This window comes from Tamandua tetradactyla, chromosome 17, assembly GCF_023851605.1.
Source record: "Tamandua tetradactyla isolate mTamTet1 chromosome 17, mTamTet1.pri, whole genome shotgun sequence".
NCBI lineage: Eukaryota > Metazoa > Chordata > Mammalia > Pilosa > Myrmecophagidae > Tamandua > Tamandua tetradactyla.
In genome coordinates, this window is record NC_135343.1 from 13,754,350 (window position 1) to 13,776,931 (window position 22,582).

Consider the following 22,582-nt stretch of genomic DNA (forward strand, 5'->3'; position numbering starts at 1 on the left):
CAAAATGGCTAAAATTAAAAAGACTGGCCATACCAAGTATTTGCAAGGTTGTTGAGCAACTAGAACTCATATATAGCTGATGGGAATGTAAAATAATACACCACTTTGAAATACAATTTGGCAGTTTCTTTAAAAGTTAAACATTCACCTACCATTACAACTCAGGTAATTACTCTAGAGAAATAAAAGTATATGTTCACACAAAGACTTGCATGCTTATGTTCATAGAGCTTTATTTGTAATAGTCTAAAACTGGACACAACCCAAATGTCCAGCATCTGGTAACTGGGCAAAGACATTGTATATCCATATAATGCAGTAACATTCAGCTATAAAAAGGAATGATCTATAACAATGCCATCCTGACCAAAAGGGGGAAAAGAAGTATAGCAAATAAGGTATCAGTGGCTGAGAGAGTTCAAATAGAGTGGAGAGGCTACTCTGGAGGTCACTCTTACGCAAGTTTCATGTAAACCTTGCTATGGTCATAACTTGCCAAACTCCAACCAAAATCATTCCTGTTAATTCTAAAGAATACCTAGGGCATTATATTAGACTCGACAAAGGTTTCATACACTGGGTAGCTTTCTAGAAACTTGCAACTTCTGATGGTTTGTGAACTAGATAAGTCCTGAAATGTAGAGGGGCCAGCCTTTTAGGACATCAACTAGTTCCATCCTAATATCCCATATTATCAATAGCCCCTTCCAACATGAGAAAGTTAGAATGAGCATAGCCCAAATAACCCCTAAAGAGTGAGAGAAAGATCAGAGGTGATGATGGAGTTATACAGAGAAGGTCTGGTAATTAACAAATGAATATGAGTACTGAATCAGCATATTAATATTTCTTTTAGTCTCCTGTACCTTAGAGCAGCTAGAAATAAAAACCTGAAATTGTAGAATTATGACTCATACCAAATTCTGAAATCTGTTCTACAACTAATTGTGGCAAATTTATTGCTTTTTTGTATATACTTTATTTTTCACACACACACAAAAAAGAGAGAAGCAAGTGTATATTAGAGAAGATAGGATTTAACAAATGAGTACAATATATTGATATTTCTTTTGTTCTTCAGTGTCTTGGAGCAGCTAGAAGAAAAAATGTTTTTCTTACCAAATTTTCCATACCAAACTTTAAAATCTGTTGTGTAACTACTTGTTAAAATTGCTTTTTTGGATATATGTTATTTTTCACAACTGAAAAAAATGTTTAAAAATTTTAAAAAAAAGGAATGATCTATTGATCAACTTATTAACTTGAATGAAACAGAAAATCATGCCGAGTGAAAAAGTCAAAAAAGATATATACCATATGATTCTGTTTATATAAAATTCTAGAAAATGCATACCAATCTATAATGACAGAAAGTAGATTAATGGTTGCCTTGGAACAAAAATGAGAGAGGGAGGGATGGATTACAAAGCGACACGAGGAACCTTTGGGAAAGATGGATATGTTCACTTTATTGATTGTAGTGATTGTTTTCAAGGGTGTATACTTATGTCAAAACTTAATAAATTATATACTTGAAATTAATAAATTGTACAGTTTATTGTATATTATATCTCAAAACTGGGGGAAAAGCAAAGCAAAAATAGAGTTATTAAGGAAGCAGCAAAATCCTTGGTTACCCATTGAATGTTGGCAGTAAGGAAATGGAGAAATAAAAGCTGACTCCTAGTTTCTGGTTTACATAGTGATTTGGGCAGTGATGCTCTTCACCATGATAAGGTAGATCATAGAGTAGTAGTTTGTAATTATTTTGTTTGGTTGGTGTTTTAGTTAATAAAACTATGGAATACTGTATACCTGAAATGGAACAGCTTTAAAAAAAAGGGGAATTTATTAAGTTGCAACTTTACAGTTCTAAGGCTGTGAAAATGTCCAATCTAAGGCACCAGCGAAAGATACCTTGGTTTAAGAAGACTGATGATGTTCAGGGTTTCTCTCTCAGCTGGAAAGGCACATGGCGAGATGGCTTTCCCAGGACTCTGTCTATTCTGTTGGCTCTGTAGGTTCTGGTGACTCTCATGGCTCTAAGAGCTTTTTCCAAAATGGTTTCCTGTTAAAGGGCTACATTAAGCAACCCTACCTTGAATGGGTGGAGACACATCTCCATGGAAACCATCTCATCAAAAGTTACCACCCACAGTTGGGTGGGTCATATCTCCATGGAAACAATCAAAAAGATTCCACCCAGCATGTGGACCTCCCTGGCAGCTGGGATAGAAATCCTAGAATGAGCTGAGACTCAGCATCAAGGGATTGAGAAAACCTTCTTGACCAAAAGGGGGAAGAGTGAAATGAGACCAAGTGTCAATGGCTGAGAGATTCCAAACAGAGTCGAGAGGTTATTCTGGAGGTAATTCTTACTTATTAAGTAGATATCACCTTATTAACCAAGATGTAATGGAGAGGCTGGAGGGAACTGCCTGAAAATGTAGAGCTGTGTTCCAGTAGCCATGTTTCTTGAAGATGATTGTATAATGAAATAGCTTTCACAGTGTGACTGTGTGATTGTGAAAACCTTGTGTCTCATGCTCCTTTTATCTACCTTGTCAACAGACGAGTAGAACATATGGAATAAAAATAAATAATAGGGGGAACAAATGAAAATAAATTTAGTTTGAAATGCTAGTGATCAATGAAAGGGAGGGATAAGGAGTATGGTGTGTAAATTTTTTTTTTCTGTTTTTGTTTTATTTTTCTGTTGTCTTTTATTTCTTTTTCTGAATTGATGCAAATGTTCTAAGAAATGATCATGATGATGAATGTGCAACTATGTGATGATGTGAATTACTGATTATGTATGTAGAACGGAATGATCATATGTTAAGAATGTTTGTGTTTCTTTCTTGTAATTTTTTTTAATTTAAAAATTAATAAAAAAATTTATAAGCAACAACAACAACAACAACAGAAGATTCCACCCGGCAATATTGAATGAGGATTAAAGGATGTGGCTTTTCTGGGGTATATGATAGCTTCAAACCAGCTTAGTTGGGAAGGGGTACTTAATGTTCGTGGGTGGGGAAATTGTCCAATAGCCATTAAATATAGGCATAATGAGAAGGGTATTAGGTGGCAAGGGATCTGAAAAGCCAAGATATAAAAGCTTGACAAGAAAAGAAGATTCAGCAAATGAGAGAAGAAATAGAATTGAAAAGAAATTCAAGCAAGGTTGGTGTCATAGAAACTAAGGGGAAATTTTCAGGTTGGGAGTGACCAGCAGTTATTAGATGGTGAAGAAAAGTAAGCAAGGACTGAAAAGTACCCATTCAATTTAGTGACAGGGAAGTTTTTGGTGATCTTTACAAGAACAGTTTCTATCCATGAAGTTGTTAGCTAATAGCCAGATTGCAGAAAATTTAGGTGGGGATGGGAAAATAACAACTGCTGACATTTTCTCAAGCACTGTACTAGAAATGGGTATTGGGCAGGTGGGGTGGTATCAGGATCAAGAAGTTGTTCTGAGTATATATTTGTAAGCCTGAGTTTTTTGGTTTTTGTTTTGGTGTGCTATATGGTGGAGCACATTTCATTATTTTTCTATGTGAGTGTCCCCATTATAGCAGCACCATTTGTTGACTTTTTATTTGTTTGTTTGTTTTTGGAGATGTGCCTGGACCAGGAATTGAACCCGGGTCTCCCGCATGGCAGGCAAGAATTCTACCACTGAGCTACCCTTGTACCACCCCCCCTGCCAGTTAATCTTTATATAATGAGAATTTTAATATTACTCAAATTATATGACATTGAAGAAAATTTAAAAAGAAAAGGTGACCCTAAATTTTACCATGTTAGTATAGTATAGGTTACCATTTTCCCTGCTTCCATCAAAGGCTTTACCTGGAGAAAGCGAGCATGATCAGGTCTGTGTCCCAGAAAGATAAATCTGACAGAATAGTTTAGCAAGGTCAGGGCAAGAGCTCAGGATTTAGGTAAACCATGGCAGTGCAGGACAGAAAGATGGGGCTAGATTCAGAGAAACAGAGGAAGAAGAACCACAGGATTTGGGGATATAATGGGGGGGTAGAATATATAACTGGATTATAACTTGAATGATAGGGTAAATTAGATGGAATTTACATTGCAAGTAATTGGTGTTCATTATCTGATCCTAACCCACCTTTCCACCTTTCTTGAAGACTAGTTTTGCTTTTAGAATACTAAGGCTGCTTGGTATTCTGCCTGCTTCTGTGTGAACCTTCATCTACCATCTATTCTTTCTTTCCACTCTTAGAATGTCTTTTTATGCTTGCCCTCTTTGATGGTCAGGAATTTGTTCTCATGTTAAATGGTTTGCACCTGAACTAAATGATAAACCTCTACAAAGGAGAAGGTGGAGAGTATGATGAGGCAGGCTGTAACTATAAATTTCACAGCACCTCTTACAGGATAAGGTAGTTTGAATAGTATTGGAAGATGTCTGCAAAGCTTTAGTCCATCTGTTTTTAATTTTTTCCCCCACAATAGTGCTTTTTAAATTTTTTTAAATTATATAATATGACATATATTCAAAACAAAGAAAGAAAAAAGCAATACTTTTCAAATGACACCCCCACAAGTAGTACAGAATGCATCTCAGAGTTTGTCTTGTGCCAGCATTCCACCATCTCAGATCTCTCCCTCTAGCCACTCCAAAACACCATAGGGGAGAAGGAATACCAGTATGTGATTTGGCAGCCACACTCACCTGCCAAATCCCACCCACACCATTCGTTATACCTCCTCCTGTTCTTTCGATCCCTCTCTCAATCCACAGGGATCTGGGCAATACCCGCACCGACCCCCTCATATTTAGAACGGGTGTCCACACTAAAGAACAGGGGGATGTAGCCTCTCTCCTTCTGGAGAGGCTGGTCCTTCAGAGTCTCAGGACTTACTGACCTAGGAATTGTATGTTCCAGGAAGACAAACCTAATGCATGAAACCTTTATAGAGTCTCAGTTCAAGCCCTGGGTGTTCTCAAAAGTCAACAGGAGTGATGTTGACAGGGGTTTAGCAAACAATGGCAATTGGCCCTATCTAACTGAAGCTTGCATAAGAGCAGCCTCCAGAATAGCCTCTTGACTCCATTTGTTCTCTCTTGGCCACTGATGCCTTTTTTTTTATTACACTTCTTTTCTCCTTTTTGGTCAGAAAGGCATTGTTGATCCTACGATGCCAGGGCCAGATTCATCCCTGGGAGTCATGCCCTATGTTGTCAGGGAGATTTTCACCCCTGAATGGCATGTACCACATGGGGGGAGAGAGCAATGATTTTCCTTGCAGAATTGAGCTTAGAGAGAGAGAGAGGCTACATCTGAGGAACAAAGAGGCTTCCTGGAAGCAACTCTTGAGCCGTGTTATGGGTAGTCTTTGCTTCTCCCCTAGAAAAATAAGTTTCATATGGGCAAGCCTCAAAATCAAGGGCTTGGCCTGTGTTTGGGGGAGTCCCCAACGGTTGGGAGGGTACCTGGGGTTTCCCAGATGGGAGGATTTAATAGTTCCATATATGTATGTTTTTTCCGCTTTAGATCCTCTACCAATACTTTTTAATTATCAGCCCACGATAGTCTGAGATGTATCCTGGCACTACACCAAGCCATAGAGAATTACAAGGCCTCATTCCTGTTCTGGATTCTGGGAGTCTGGGCTGTCTAAATGAGCTTTCCAGAGAGGCTCATTTCGGATGATGTGTTACAGAAAATTTAGGTTCTAGACAGAATAAATCTCTCTGCCTTTGATCTCATACAGCAGTTGAAGATCTGAGTACATACACTATCACCTTTTGCCCTGCATTCTAATTTACCATAGACCCAGCCAGGCTGGCTTCATTTTGAACTCTAATTGAGGCCGGATCTCTTTTCAATTACTTCATTGTTATTATATTGAATAACATTATTTTGAAAAACATAAAGCTATGATAACTTCAGGTCTGCAGCACTCCATTTCTGGGGCCCAGGTGTTACAGAGCTACTCAGAGTTCCAGGGAAATACCAGCTGATACACATGTAGCTCAGTGTCTCAGAATCCAGAAATACATGCCCAACTTCAGACCCAATGTGGCTGCTGTAAGGGCCCACACTAATCCAGGCTTCCATTTTTTTTATAAGTACTTCCTGAGAGACTTTAGCGTATTTGTACTTTTGTTTCTGGCCCATTCTGCACAGTCCATTATCCCCAAGGTTTATTCAGTTCATCGTGTGCCCCCCAGTATTCCTCCTTTTTGTAGCCATACCAGATTCCATCGTATAAATATATCGCCGTTCACCATTGTACTTCTCAGTCATTGTATCCTTTTGCTTCCTCCATCTATTGGGCATCATGAATAATGTCCAAAATAAACCATGTCTTACAGTATGCTCACTAGGTTGTACAATCAGCAGCATCCTCAATTTTAGACAGTTTTCATTGGTCCATAATGACAAAGAACCGGCAAATCCAATGTCACCAACTATCAAATCAAAACCACCCTTTATCACTTGTCCCTCCCTCAGCCCAGTTAGTTGCCCCTGGTAATGCTGTAGTACTGTTGATGTTTTCCGTTAACTATTGGCCATAGAGTGCATTTTTAGTTTCCCCCATATCCCTCTACTATTGACTCTTTATCCACTATTGAACCACTGAAATAGTTCAAGTGAGAACTTATTTATAATCATTGGCATACATGAGCCTATATATCCCTTTTCAGTCATATTCACCTTCAATATGGCAATGTTACTTATAAACCTGCTAGTTAGTTATCATCACTTCTATCCGTTCCCATGTGTTTAGATTCTCCCTCTTTGGGTAGCCTTTCCTCCATCTTTAACTTTTGTCTACTTCTAGGTCTCCTATATTCTATAGTGTAACTTTTGAGATTACCTCTACCAGAATCATAATAATGAAATCCTGTGTCATCTGTTCTTTTGTGACTGGCTAATTTCACCCAGCATTAAAGGTCCTAAAGGTTCATCCATGTTGTCATGTGTTTTAGGACATCATTTTGTCTTACTGCTGGATAATATTCCATCGTATATATATATACCACATTTTGTTTATCCATTCATTGGTTGATGCACACTTGGGTTGTTTCCATTTTTGTCAATTGTGAATAATGCTGCTATGAACATTGGTGTGCAAATGTCTGTTCATGTCCTTGCTTTCAGTTCTTTGGGATATATACCCACTAGTGGGATTTCTGGATCATAGGGTACCTCTAAACTTAGCTTTCTCAGGAACCACCAAACCGTCTTCCACAGTGGCTGTACCATTTTACATTCCCACCAGCAGTGAATGAGTGTCCCTATTTCTCCATATTCTAACACTTGTAGTTTTCTGTTTACTTAATAGTGGCCATTCTGATAGGAGTGAAATGATACCTCATTGTGGTTTTGATTTGTGTTTCCCTAATAACTAGTGAAAATGAGTCTTTCATGTGCTTTTTAGCCATTTGTATTTCCTCTTTGAAAAAATGTTTATTCATATTTTTTGCCCATTTTTAAATTGGGTTTTTGTCTTTTTATTGTTAGTTGTAGGATTTCTTTATGTGGTTTCCAAATATTTTGTCCCATTGAGTAGGTTGTCTTTTCACTTTTGTGATAAAATCCTCTGATGTCCAAAAGTTTTTAATTTTGATGAGGTCTCATTTATGTTTTTTTCTTTTCTTGCTTATGGTTTGGGTATTAAGTCTAAGAAACCATTGCCTAACACAAGATCCTGAAGAAGCTTCCCTACATTTTCTTCTAGGAGTCTTATACTCTGGTTCTTAAATTTAGGTCTCGCATCCATTTTGAGTTAATTTTTGTATGTGGTATGAGATAAGAATCCTCCTTCATTCTTTTGCATATGAATAGACTTAAAGTGTATTTTGACTAATATTAGTATAGCTACCCCAGCTCTTTTTTGGTTATTATTTGCATGGAATGACTTTTTCCATCTTATCATTTTTAATCTTAGAAATCTTTAGGTCTAAGGTGAGTCTCTTGTAAACATATCATTGAATTATGCATTCTTGTCCATTCTGCCAATCTGTGTCTTTTGAGTAGGGAGTTTAATCCTTGATTCATTATTATTACTTTAAAGGCAGTACTTACTTCAGCTCTTGTGTCTTTTGGTTTTTATATGTCATTCCATTTTTGTTTCTCTTTTCTTTTATTGCAGTCTCCTTGTCTTTTGTGATGCATCTGACTGATCCCTTTTTCATTTTGTTTTGTTTTTTGTTTTTTTTTTGCATGGGCAGACACCGGGAATCGAACCCGGGTCTCCAGCATGGCAGGCAAGTGATTTCTTTTTATCTTTAAAATACTTTCTTTTTGGTTACTGTGGGGTTTGTGTTATACAACATATGTCTATAACCTACTAATTTGAAAAGATACCACTCAACTCCTGTTTCTCCTCTTTATTGTGTTTTTGTCCCACATTATCGCTTTATATTTTTGCATGCCCGGTATCAGGAAATTTACTTTTTCCTGTTCAATTCTTTTCTGACTCTTAAAGGTATTAAAAGTAGAGTTACATATTAAGGATACAGTAGTTATTTTAGTTTGCTAAAGCTGCCAGAATGCAGTACACTAGAAATGGATTGGCTTTTATAAAGAGGGCTTATTAAGTTCAAGTTTATAATTCTCAGCCCTTAAAAATGTCCAAACTAAACCATCCAGATAAAGATCCCTTGACTCCACAGAAAGGGTGAATGGCATCCAGGTTTCCTCTGTCACATGGGAAGGCACGTGGCCAGCATCTGCTCGTCCTTGTTACGAGTTCTGTTGCCTGTAGCTGCTGATTCCAGTGGCTTTCTCTTGAGGCATCTGTGGGTTCTGACTTAGCTGCTCTGGGGCAAAACTCATCTCTCAGCTTAGCATCTCATGGAAAGACACGTCTGCTGGACTCAGGTTCCTGTCTAGCTTCTGTCAGCACTCTCAGCTTGTGGCATCTTCTGTGGCATCTGCATTTCTAAACGTCTGTATCTAAGTTTTCTCATATATGTTTCCCTGGGTTAGCTCTTTAAGGATTCCAGTAAACTAATCAAGACCCACTTTGAATGTCCAGAGTCACATCTCCCTCCATCTAATCAAAAGGTCACACACACAGTTGAGTGTGTCACATCTCCATGGAAACAACCTAATCAAAAGGTCCCACCGTACAGTGTTGAATCAGGATTAGAAGAACAAGGCTTTTCTGGGGCACATAACAGTTCCACACCAGCACAGTACTATTGGGTTTTGCATTTACCCTTTTAGTTACCTTTACTTCAGATCTTTGTGTCTTCACATTACTCTAAGCCACTGTCCTGTTTTTTCCTTTCAATCCAAAGAACTCTGTTTAGTAGTTCTCATAGGGCAGGTCTCTTGTTCGCAAACTCTCTCCGTTTCTGCTTGTGAATATTTTAAACTCTTCCTCATTTTTGAAGGACAGTTTTGCCAGATAATGAATTTTTGGCTGGCAGTTTTTTTTTTTTTTCTTTCAGTACCTTAAATATATCATAGCTCTGCTGCCTTCTCACCTCCATGGTTTCTGATAAAGAATCAGTGCTTAGTCTTATCGAGGATGTCTTGTATGTAACTTTTCTCTTGCTGCTTTTAGAATTCTATCTTTATCTTTGGCATTTGACATTCTAATTAATATGTGTCTTGGAATAGATCTTTTAGGGTTTATTCTGTTTGCAGTATATTTCCTTCTTAGACAATGTATATTTATGTCTTTCATAAGAGTTGGGAAATTTTCAGCCATTATTTCCTTAAATATTCTTTCTGCCCCCTTTCCCTTCTCTTCTGCTTCTGGGACACTTGTGATTTGTATGTTTGTACACTCCGTGCTGTCATTCACGTCCCGAGGCATTGCTTATTTTTTTTCTATTCTTTACTCTATCTGTTCTTGTGACTGTATGATTTCAATCATTCTGTCTTGTAGTTTGTTGATTTTTTTTCAGGCTATTCACATCTATTATATGCCTCTAGTGTATTTTTTATTCTCCTTTATTATGCTTTTCATCCCCATAATTTTGGTTATGCTTCTTTTTAACTTTTGAATTCATCTTTATGCTCACATGTTGTCTCAATATCTTTTAGCTCTGTATCCACCATCAGTTTATTTCTATCCATATTTTTCTTTATCTCCTTGAATTGGTTTAAGAGATTTGTTTGAACATCTTGGATTAGTCATTCCAAGTATTACGTCTCCTCTGAAGTTGTCATTTGTCCACTTGATTAAGCCATGTCTTCCTGTTTCTTATTATGGCTTGTAAATTTTTGCTCACGTCTGAACATCTGATTATTTTGATGTGTTAACTCTGAAGGTAATTTTCTCTCTCTTGCCCAGAGTTTTGTTGAATTGGCTTTGTGTTAGGCTCTTCTTAACACTTGGTACAACTTATTCTGGACCTATAGAGTAGGTCCAGTTCATATTTTTTTGCTCTTCTGATATGACTCTTTCCCTGGATATGTGGAACAGTTTAAGATTACCCTTTTTGCCTGCAGTGGTTTCACCTTCAGGAGAAAGCTTCCTTTCCTCTGTTCCATCTCCAGAAATCCTGATCTGTTTGTTTTTGTGCAGAATTTTCTCTGTAGCTACTATGATTTGTTTAAATTCTCTCCTTTACACAGTGATTCCTTTTCATTACATTTTTCAGTTCTGGGCCTTGTCCTGTTTAACAGCAGTTCAGTTTTCCCCTTTTTGTTTTGTTTTGTTTGGTTTGGTTTGGTTGTTTTTCCCGTGAGGCTTTTCTGCCTCTGATTTCTCCCCCATTAAAGTTATCCCACTCTCAAGAGCCAGATGGGGTCAATTCAGAAAGGACTGTTTTGCATTTAGGCTGTCCAACAGACAGGGACTGGATTGAGAGAGTGCACTCTTACTAACAGTTCCACTCTGATCTGTTTTTTCCCTGGGGACACTTTTGTATGTTTCATGCCTCAGCTGCTTGTGTTGCACCCTGGGTTTCTGGGGACTTGGGTCCCCGTGCCTAGATATGAATGGGGTTCTAACTTACTGTGAGTGACCTTATTGTCTGTATCTGCACAGGAGGAACCGGGCTGTGCTGCTGCTGTGTGACTCCCAGGTGACACAGATTGAGTGAGGGGGAGGGTTCTGGACTGGCAGGTCCAGGCTGCAAATCTGATTTTGGTGGGGTTTTTCCTTCCTTTTTTTCGATTCAGCATTTGTGGCGTCCTCCAGTCTCTATCATACTCCAGAGATCCAAGAAAGTGGAGTCTTTTCTAATGAATGTCTTACATTGTCATGTTGATGAGGTTCTGTACTACTCTCTAGGCTTTTATAAAGAGAAACAAAGAAACAAATGTAAAAGTTAGATTTTGTGCATGCATGCATATGAAAAAACAGGCTGGAAATTTAAAATTATTCACAAATCTTTAAATAAATGTGACCAGTAGTAGATGTGCCTATTTTATCTTGTGGCCCTATCCCTGACCATAACAACATAGTCACCGCACATTTAATCCGTATCTTCTACTGTATAAATTAAGAAAGCAGAGGTTACTTTATCTATTTATATTTTCTGTGGAATAATACTTGGATTTAACATTTATGATTTCTAGATTTTGAAATTTATGGTTTCATCAGTACCTTGGTATTTCTAAAGATCCATGACATAGAGATTTGTGGTTTACTTGAAGCACAACTTTGAATCATGTGCTTTAAAGTTGATATTTGTAGACAGCAAATATCATTTAGCTAGAGAATGAGTCTAGCTCCAGTTTTCTTTTAACACATTTTGTTCAGATATATTTATACAGCACACAGTTCATCCAAAGTTTACAATCCATGGCTCACAGTATTATCACACAATTGTGCATGTATCACCACCATCAATTTAGAACATTTTCATTAGTTTTATTAAAAAAAAAAATAGGAAAAAGAAAACCCAAAACGTCCCATATCCTTTATCACCTCCGTTATTGACCCCTAGTATCGGTACATTTGTTACTGTTGATGAAAGAGTATTAAGATATTACTGTTAACTATAGTCCATAGTTTGCAATAGGCACAGTTTTTCCTCATTTACCACTCTGTTATTAACTCCTTCTAATATTGTGTACATTTGTTCTAATTCGTAACAGAACTTTTTGTATTTGTACTGTTAACCACTGTCATCATCCACCACAAGATTCACTGTTATACAGTTCCACATTTTAATCTGTCTAGCTCCAGTTTTATAACTCTCCATGCCTCTTGCTAATCCCGTCTATTTGATGGGATTAAATCTGGAGACCATAATTTGTATGCCACATATCAGAGGGGCATTCGGCTTACTAGTTCTAAACATTAATGTTCTTAATTTTTATGACCTTAATCTTCAAGGAATATTTTGAAATTTGATACATAATTTTTTCTTAACCATCTTTAGGCCAGCCAGGCCTTCGAGAAGCTATTTCCATGTCCTGTATAACCAATGGCAGTGGTGGAAACAGAAAACCAGGTCACACCATTTCTGTCTCAATTGCAAGAAAAGAAACCTTTTCATCTGCGGCCAAAAGGTACCTGTTTGTAAGGGGGGAATAACGCTGACTTTGCAAAATTGTATGAAAGTGATAAATGGCTACTTTTGAAAAAATATGAAATTGACCTATATGGAATCCAAGTGAGTGTTTCCTTTGAATTCTTTAACTCTGAATGTAGAGGCATCAGCCTATACTCATTTGCTTTATCTTCCTCTTAACTTTATTGAATCAATCAATATGAGAAGGCTTTGGTTCTGAGTAAGGGTTGAAAGCAATTTCATTTCCTTGTTTTGCTTATTTTTATTTTTTATTTTTTGTTTTTTTTTTGCTTATTTTTAAATGTTTCTGTGTGGCAAGCATTTATTGATGAGACTAAGTATCACTTTACTTAATGAAATTATGTAAGTGAATTTTCCATAGCAGGTGGATATATTTGATACAGCATTTTTAAAGGGAAAATAGAACTGTTTGGTATATATCTGCATTAATAGAAGTTTAAGTGCTATTATAATTCTTTTATTCCTTACCCATGACTTTAAAAGCAATGTTTAATTCAGAATAGTATAGTACTATGGTATGCGTGTGTGTCTTAGTAAATGGTGGGCAAGAAGGCAGTGGAAATACTGCAATATAAAAGTCTCATTAATTTACAAATTTGGATTCCAAGTATTCTTTTTATCAGTCAATTAATTTAATCTCTTGTTTCAGTAGAATCGGTCACAAATTTTTTCTTTTCTCCTTTTGTGTAATACTTAGCAAACTATACCACATAGAGTTTGGAGAGACCATAGGAGATCAACTACCATAATATTATAACTGATTTCTTCAAAGAATGATGAAGGAAAAAACATAATTAATAGAATGATATTTAATAATGTACTGATGGAAAATAATTACTTCAGTAAACTAATGCCGGTGACTGAATAACTCCTCAGTGTGGATTTAAATGCTTAACCAAACAGTTGGTTGTAGGAACAATGAAGAAATAAGATCAGAATTTAATCTTTGAAGTCATGGTCATTACAGAATCTAAACTTTCTCCTCCCGATGATGCCAAAATTTATTACGTGTTCTCTACTTTCAGAAGAAAAAGACAAATTATAAGAAAATGAACTTATAGTGGAAATATTTATACATAATTTTTAATAAACTTCCAGGTTGTTTCCAGTAACAGTTCAGATTGAGCCCATTTTCTTACATAGCTTTGGTTCTGTCCACTGATCGGTATTATGCACCACAGGGACTAAACTATCTAAAGCCAGTTCAGTTTGCTACCTTATGATGCAGGAAGTCGGTTTTATGATTTAAATTACCCAGGAGGAAAATCTCTTCTAGGTTGTACTGGGCCCACGTAAAACGTGTGGCCCATGCGTTCAGGATAGTTTGAAGACATTCTTTCTTTCTTGTTAATAAAATAACAGAGTTGGTAGGTTGGTTGGTGGGTTTGAATTTAATACAATTAAATCTGATATTTTAAAGGTAGAATTGCATTTCTAAAATCTTAAACACATACTTTAAATAAAATTGAACATGAAGTAAATAGTCAAGGGCCAATCTGAAGTCAGAAGGCATCTGACTATAAAAGATCAAAGATTAAATTCTGATCTTATTTCTTCATTGTTCCTACAACCAACTGTTTGGTTAAGCATTTAAATCCACACTGAGGAGTTATTCAGTCACCGGCATTAGTTTACTGATGCCTCTGACTAAGTTTACTGATGAATCTGACTAAGAAATATCGCTGTCAAAATGGTATTTTAAACTGACATTTTAAACTGTTAAAATGAAATAGTTAAATTGTACATGACATGTATATTTTTAAACATTTTTTTATTGTGAATATGCCATGTATATTTGTTTAAAATGTTGCTGAACATATTTCCGTATAGATTATGTGTCTTGTAGTCTTAATTACAAAATGTGCTTTGAATTAAGAAGTATAGAGAGTTGATAGTTTTTGTGCCTTTTCATCACTGGAATTCAAGTTTTGATTCCATCTGCTTTGTGCTTTGTAATTTTATCATAGTGTTTGTGCAGTAGAAGCACTGTTATCCAGTGCAATTGGGAGTGGCCATTGGTTTGTTCGTCAAAGTGCAGAAACATAAAAATTGATATATAAAAATCTTAAATAGGGTGGGCCACCATGGCTCAGCCAGCAGAGTTCTCGCCTGCCCTGCCAGAGACCCAGGTTCGATTCCTGGTGCCTGCCCATGCAAAAAAAACTTAAATATTTTATTTTAACTTAAAGTATATTCATTTGTCTTTTTTTTTTAAATGAAAATGCCAATCCCCCCCCCCCCCCCACACACACACATACCCCTCCTTTCTTTCTAGGTATAAATCTATGACTAAACTCTTTTGAGTATTTTGCTTAAATTATGGCCATAAATCATTTGTTACCATTTTTTGTTTCATTTTTAAATTCGAATAAGAAATTAAAACTTTTAATTTAGATAATGAATTAGCACCCACCTCTTTTTCTGTGTTTTTTTTCCCTCAACCTTTTATAATTGTCTCTTGCACACAGAATTTGACAGCAGTTTTTTTAGCATCTCATTTTTAGAATCTTTCCAGCATATTCAACTTAGTTTTCATAGGAATTACAAAGTATCTTTTCTATATGTATTTTGTCAGTTTTCTTTTTGCTTAATTAACTTATATAATTAAATAAGTACAACTACAAACAGGTTCAGTAACACATAATTTATTCTTGGTAAGTTTCAAACTCAGCTGTGGGAGAGAAGCATTCAGGAGAAACAGAGGAATTAGAGAATCACTTGGTTCTGAGCCATTAGCATTTGGTGTGGCTTGGCCATCAATCGGTATGCTTTACAGAGATAAATGCAAAGTGTCACTGATCCTCTGATTTGGGTAAGTTGAGGACAGTTAAGAGGGCTCCTGTCGTCTCCCAGATCTGCCAAGATGGCAAAATGCATTGTAGGTCATTTTTGTCTAGATAGAGTTCATTTCTGTCTGGAGGAGCAATTTCATAGGATATAGTTCCTTTAGAGTTCTTATAACTTTTTCACTGAAGATTTTAATAGTTTCCAGAATTTACAATGAAATATTTTCATTATTGAATAAAAGCAGTGTAAATTGTATTAGCGGTATAATTTAGGGTTTTGATATATAGTAGTTTTTCCATTGTGTGATGTATTTTAATTTGTTTAAATATGTATTGTTCCATGTTATACTTTATTTTACAGCGGTACAGAAAAAAAGAAAGAAAAACCACAAGGACAGAGAGAAAAAAAAGAGGAATCTCATTCTAATGATCAAAGTCCACAAATTCGAGCATCACCTTCTCCCCAGCCCTCTTCACAACCTCTCCAAATACACAGACAAACTCAAGAAAGCAAGAATTCTACTCCCACCAAAAGGTTTTATTAGTCCCTGAGTACAGAGCTAGGGAATGGTTGTAATGATACCTAAATTCTGTGACCTGGGAAGAAGTTGGCTATCCATGGATTCTAAGAGAAAATCCTAGTGGCTTGTTTCCTTCTTTGTTATTATAAAATACGTTTTAGCACATTGGGAAATGAAAATTCATTGTCAACATTTCTTAGTTAAAACTAAAAAGAAAAGTTCTAAATTATAACCTTAATCTGATGAAAGGCAAAAAATAACCTACTTTAAAATCAGAATGGAATATTTTTGTAATAAAATTACAGAATACTTTAAAAATTTCTATACAACTGTGTGTAAATTTATAGCCATGGATAGAAAATTGCCTATGTAATAATCCTCACCATATCTTGGCATCATTACAACCTTCAGTTTGCAAGGGCCCTTCCTTCTCAACAAATGGCTCTTCATTGTGACTGCATCTAAGTTTCAGTTTTGGGTTTTGGGAGGATGAGTTCTTGCTTGAGTAAAGAAATGAATCCATTCCACCTGGTCTGTTCTATGCTGAAGGCTTGCTTGAGGGCTTCTCTCTGTGTCTGTAATAATTAATATTTTTAAGTGTGAGAGGGGGAGAAGGAAGAAACATTCTAACATTGTATGTGGGCATAAATTGGGGATCTAAACCTGCCTGCTGGGAGTTCAGTGCTGACAACTGCCTCGTAATCAAATAGACCAATTTTTTGAAATCTGATTGTTTTAGAAATGCTTATTCCAGCTTTATGATATAGGTAATATATATATTTTAGCATCATACTTCTGCTTGGACATCTTAGAAAATATTAAACTATTCCCCGAACTTACTAAGTTTTTAGTATAATAAATGAAAAACATTCCTAGAAAATTTACATTTTTATTAAATTGCTTTAATATTTTGCTTCAAGTCTTAATGGAAATTTCGAAAAGCAAACACCATTTACTTGATTGACGCATGTTTAACATTTACAAATGCCTTTCTGTTGTCTCACACAAATTCTTATGCTATCTATTGGTTTAAAATTCTTCTGGCTGGTTTCATGGAGTTTTTCTTGATTATTGCTTATTACTTTTATGCAACTTTGAATTGTGTGGGGGATAAAAAAATGGACTTTTATCATTAATCTAAAGTTTCTGATTTGACTTGATAGCTTCTTTGTCCCAGAATCTTTTTTTTTTCAGCTTCTTGAGGTCTTCTGGAAATGTGCTTGCCATTCTAAATTGCTCTTTGGATATACTATTGCAAGAAAAATTGAAGACTGGATGAGTTGTAGGGTAGTTAACAATGCAGCCAAAACCCATTTGTAGATAAATATTTGCAGTTATAAATATGGGGATTCAGTATTGATAATATCACAGTCTTATGTTAAATTGTGTTTATTTCTGATCATGTGTAAAATTATCTCTAAAGGTATAGACAAGAATTTTTTTATCCCCACAATTTATTTAGAAATTGCTGTTTCCACTATATATAATTTGATTATATGAAGACAGAGATGAAGGTGGCAGCCTAGTAAGTCAGTGGCTATTAAAAAATATCAGTTTTTATAACTACAAATTATGAGACTATTATTACCCAGAGATTTAAGCTAATGGGTTTTTTTTCTACTAACAATAAGAAATACGATTTTTAAAATCAAATAATTGTTCTAGATACTCTTCTGAATAGTAGTGAAAATTTTAAAACAAACTTGATAATTGCCTTGTTTAACTCCTTCACTCATTCAGGCAGAAGCTTTCAACTAATCCTTTCTTCTCTTTTCTGGATTAGCTTTTAAGGAAATGTAAATTGCTGCTTTTGTGTTATATTTAAACTGTCAGTTACATGTCATTGCTACTCATAGAATTTTTCTCTAAAAAGTTAATATGTTTCTTCTAGCATAAAGCGACCAACAACAGCTGAAAAGTCACATAATTCATGGGAAAATTCAGATGATAGTCGTAATAAATTATTGAGGGCAGCGTCAACATCAAAATTAATATCAAAGATTATTAAAAATGCAGACAAGTGAGTATTTACATTTTCTCAGTTATCTGAAAATTAGTAATTCTGTGACTTATCACATTTGCATGTACAATTATATATCCGGCTTTCTAGATCTTTCTTTTTTTCTTTAAAGGAATAATAGCTTTATTGAGATACAATTCACCTACTATAAAAATCATCAATTTACAGTATACAATTCAGTGGTTTATCTGTCTTGTATCTTAAAAAAAGAAATAACTATATTATAATTTGTATCTTTTTTCTGTATTTATTCTTTTATTTCTCCTAGGAAAAGCTTTATCTTCCTGTTGATGTTCCCCCACTCAATAATACATTTTGATAATCCTATGAGATTTGAGAATTTTGATAAGTTTTTCCCTACATTTTCACTGTTTAAGTGCTCTTATAGAATATTCACTATTTTATAAAATAGTGTATTGGTAGTTGAGACTAGTGAGATACTTTTTAAATACTGATGTCTGGATTTCACTTCTAGAGATTTGTCTAGAAGTCTAGACAAGTGTCTATAGAGTGTGACCTAGGCATTGAACTTTTACAGTTTCTTCAGGTGATTCTGATGATAAGCCAAATAAGATTATAAAATAAATATTTTCTTTGAATTCGTTTTTTTAGGCATAAAGATGTCATCATCAACCAAGGTAAATTAAAAATCCTTTTTAAATATATACTTGTCTTTCTGTATTAATTTAATTTTTGCTAATGATTGATCATATTGTTGATTTATTTTCATTCAGTATACTTTATTAAAAAGCTCTTAGTAATCAAGGAGAACTTTGTTGCTATAGTTATTTAAGAAAATGCCGAATTTTTTTGGTAAGATATGGCATTTTTGTCTCAATCAGCAAGAATGTCAACACATTATAAAAATAGTGAAGGGAAGAATAAACTATGCAGTTGGTTGCCTATTTCCCCTTGGAGCTCTTCTTTGGCTTTTCATTATTTATATACTGCTTGACTTATGAAGAAAATGTCTTGTGATTTCAACTACTTTAAAAACTAATCAATCTTATTGAGATCTGAAGATCAAGATTAATAGTAGAAAAAATCACATTACAAAAAAGTATAGAATAGTAAGGGAACTTTTCCCTTTAAAATAAAAGTTGTGCTTAGAAAAACCATTTAAAAGATTGATAAATTTTAACTCAGTTTTCTGTCTTGCCAACTTCATTGCAAATAATCATGAATCTAGCAATTTATTTCCTCTTAAATTTTTCTTTTATGTTAATTGTGATTTCTGGCTACTTGTTGTTGGTTTGTTCTGACCAAAAAAGGAGAGCAGATTTTCTATAAATGTGTATTTAATTTAATTGAAAAGTAGGTAAGGTTTATAACAGTTTTACATTCTCCTTAGATTGCCTGCACATTTTAGTGAAGCATTCTGTTCTAAACAAAAGCATGTACTATAGAAAGCATAGTAGCATGTTTTCCACAGCCGATTCTGTGTGTCGTGGTTATCTTTATTTTCTGGGCTGTATATTAACCAGTTACAATGTGGCTAAAATATCTATTAGTGATTTTAAGTTGATTTCTATAGATATTTACTTTCTTTGATTCTAATAGGAAGAGGAATGCGTATTTATAATCTTCTTTAGATTGTTTTTGTGCGGAAATTCAAAATGAGGTTGAATTTTGTTGGCATTCGCTTTTAGCTAGCCTTACTTTCTTCCTCCTTTATAGTAAGTGTATAGATTAAGTCATGGTTGAAATACTTTTAAAAAATGAAATTTTATTTAGGAACATAATTCTTATAAAATTTTTAAATGGAAGCAGTAATATATAGTGGAAAGAGTAGTGAATGAATGGTTGCTGTATTTAGGATTTGGTTCTTGGCTCTTCTGCATAACAGCCTTATGACCCAAACCAAGTGGCAGAGTCTCTAAGTAGTTTTCTAATCTAAAAATAATAAAAGCTTACTGCACATGGCTGCTGAAGTATGTAGTTTATATGAAAGCACGTTAAAAATAGAAAATCCTGTAACTATAAAAAACTCATTAGAGCTAAAATTTTATAAAATCTTCGTAGGTAAATGAGAAAGAGCTGCCTGCCTCTTTCTCATGCTATGATAATATTCTTTGGAAGGAAAAAGGAATTTAAGATTGGTGTAGTAAGTGATTTGTGATGGTGACACAATTTTTGAAGCCATTTAGGTAAACAGGTAAGATGTATGTGAAAGGGGGAAAGTGTTGGTTACAGAAGCATCACTAAACAGGGTTTTTATTCAATGTCTAGGAAGAGGGGTGGGAACAAAAGGTAAGAAAAGGAAAAGGATATAGAAAAATAATTTAATAACATCAAATGCTACTTGGATTAAGCCTTATTTTGGGAATTTTAGTCTATTCCTTTGCCACTTTAATAAACAATTTCCTAATACACTCTAATCATGTGCCTACAAGGAGACCTCTTGTGTTTCAGTTGGCTCTGTGGTTCTGACCTTATTGAAGTTGTAATAAGGCCTGTGGAAACAAGTGGATAGATTCTAGATAGTTTGAAAGAGATAGAATCAGGACTTGCTTGATTGGGTTAGGAAAAGAGGGATCTAGGAAGACTAGCTTGAACAACTAGGTGAATGGCATCTACTGAAACGGAATAATTGGAGGAGGAGGAGATGTGTGGAAAAGAATTAGAGTTTGTTTTGGAGCAGGTTGTGTTTGAACTGTCTATATGACTTACCTACATGTAGTGATGTATATCAGGTAACATAGTATAGATGTTTAAACATGGGGATTTTGGACCCCAAAGACTGTTCTACCATTTACTTAGCTATGTGACCTTGAAAAGGTTGCACACCTCACTAAATCTATTTTCTTATCTGTAATTGAGCGAATGATATTTAACCTCAGAAGGTTTTAATTTTAATTTTAAATTAATTGTAAAATTAATTTTAATTTTTAATTTAATTTTAAAAGTATTTAAACACATCTCAGGAAAATAAATAAATAAATAAAATTGGGCGGGCCACAGTGGCTCAGCAGGTAAGAATGCTTGCCTGCCAAGCCCGAGGACCCGGGTTCGATTCTCGGTGCCTGCCCATGTAAAAAAAATTTTAAAATAATAAATAAATAAATAAATAAACACATCTCTGGAGCAGTGTCACACTTTCCTTTCCAAGGGCCCTTGTAGTAATAAAGAAAATTTTTGCAATGGAAAAAAGCATTTGTTTAAACATGTTGCCAAATCCAGAATTGGTTAGATTGATAACTAGCTGCCATAACTGATAAATCCCCAAATTTCAGTGGCTTCATACAACAGCAGCTGACTTCTTGATAACATGAAGGCTAGTTGGCAGGAGTGGATGATTGGTTGGAGTAGGACTCACATCCATATCTTCATTCAGTCATTCAAGGATCCAGATTGAAGAAAGCTCTGCCATTTTCAACTATGGTTCCTAAAATTGTCCTGGAAACAAGGGTTTCATTGAGCAGGCCTGGAAGTGATAAACTTCATTTTTGCCTATGTTCTACTGGCCATAACTCAGTCACATGACTCTACCAAGATGCAAAAAAGTGGAAAATGTAATCTCTAGCTGAGAAAATACTTCCCACAACACTACATTATAAAAAAAGGGGGATCAGAAATCTTGCATCTTCTGTCTTAACGTGGATTCCCCAGAAGCAGACTTTTAGATAGGGCATTTCAAGTGTTACATTTGGAAATGTTAAAAAAAAAAAAAAAGGTAAAGAGAGTGCAGGAATGAGACAGGGAAAGGAAGGTGTGATGGTTCATTTCATGTATCATCTTGGCTAGATATGGTATGCAGTTCTTTGATCAAGGAAGCTGTTTGTTACTGTGAGGATATTTCATGGATTTAAGTCATTAGTCTGGTGATCGCATCTATCGTCGATTACATCTGTAACCAACAAAGGAGATGCCTTCAGCATGAGAGAAGTCTCATCCAATCAGCTGAAGGCCTTAAAGGGAGAACTGAGGATTTCAGCAATCCGAAAGAAAAATTTCTGTCACTAATTCAGTCAGTCACCTTCTCCTGGGAAATTCATTGACACCTTCAACAGAATTCCCAACTTGCAGCTTCTCCTGGGGAACTTAACATCACCACTGAGTTCCCAGCTTGCAGCCTGCCCTAAGAAATTTGGACTTGCCAAACCCCATGGTCATATATGCCAATTCCTATAATAAATCTCTTAATATTAAAAAAATACATATTTTAAACACAGGTACTTGGCACATTGCACCAAACACATTTTAGTTGTTAATGTATGTAGGTCTGCCAGTAAAACCTTGCAATCAAATATGAAGAATGAGATGTAAAGAGAGACATTATGTAATGATCTTCATTTGACATAAACTTTAGATGTACTTTTTTATAAGTTTGGTGTTCGTTTTGCGTAGCATATTTCACAGCACATTATTCTTATATTTTAGGTAGTAATCTCACGTATCTGTCCTATTGGGCAACCTTTAAAAACATGATTTATTAATTTCTTTAGCTCTTTTTTGACAATAACAACTTTTGATTGTTCCAAGGCATCTGCTTTGACTTGGGAAGAAGGCTGTTTACATTTGGTACATTTAGGTGAGTGGTAACACAGGAAACTTTACTCAAAAGGCTTTGTGTCCTTTGAACACAAGGGAGAGATGGAAAGGTGAAATTGCATATTCTGAGATTTAGGCAAATGGAAGGAAATTGGTTGAAAGCAATAGGAAATGGAATAGGATGCTCACAGGATAATCTATGAAGCTAAGCCTGGGAGGAAAGACAGATTATACCATAGAAAAGAGGCTCCTACTAACTCAGATCTTTATACCCTAATCC

At 35.3% G+C, this 22,582-nt stretch overlaps 1 protein-coding gene and 1 long non-coding RNA gene across 2 annotated transcripts in view; one reads left to right on the forward strand and one right to left on the reverse strand.

Moving 5' to 3' along the window:
- LOC143660740 (uncharacterized) overlaps positions 1-2,128 on the reverse strand; it is a 79,609-nt gene extending 77,481 nt beyond the window's left edge. Inside the window, exon 1 of the long non-coding RNA XR_013164222.1 lies at positions 1,918-2,128. This is a non-coding gene — a long non-coding RNA (uncharacterized LOC143660740). The remainder of the gene's footprint in view (positions 1-1,917) is intronic.
- EML4 (EMAP like 4) overlaps positions 1-22,582 on the forward strand; it is a 209,929-nt gene that overhangs the window by 128,403 nt on the left and 58,944 nt on the right. Inside the window, exons 3-6 of the mRNA XM_077134081.1 lie at positions 12,332-12,461; positions 15,632-15,805; positions 17,683-17,811; positions 18,424-18,449. Of these exons, the coding sequence (XP_076990196.1) occupies positions 12,332-12,461; positions 15,632-15,805; positions 17,683-17,811; positions 18,424-18,449 (459 nt within the window). The remainder of the gene's footprint in view (positions 1-12,331; positions 12,462-15,631; positions 15,806-17,682; positions 17,812-18,423; positions 18,450-22,582) is intronic.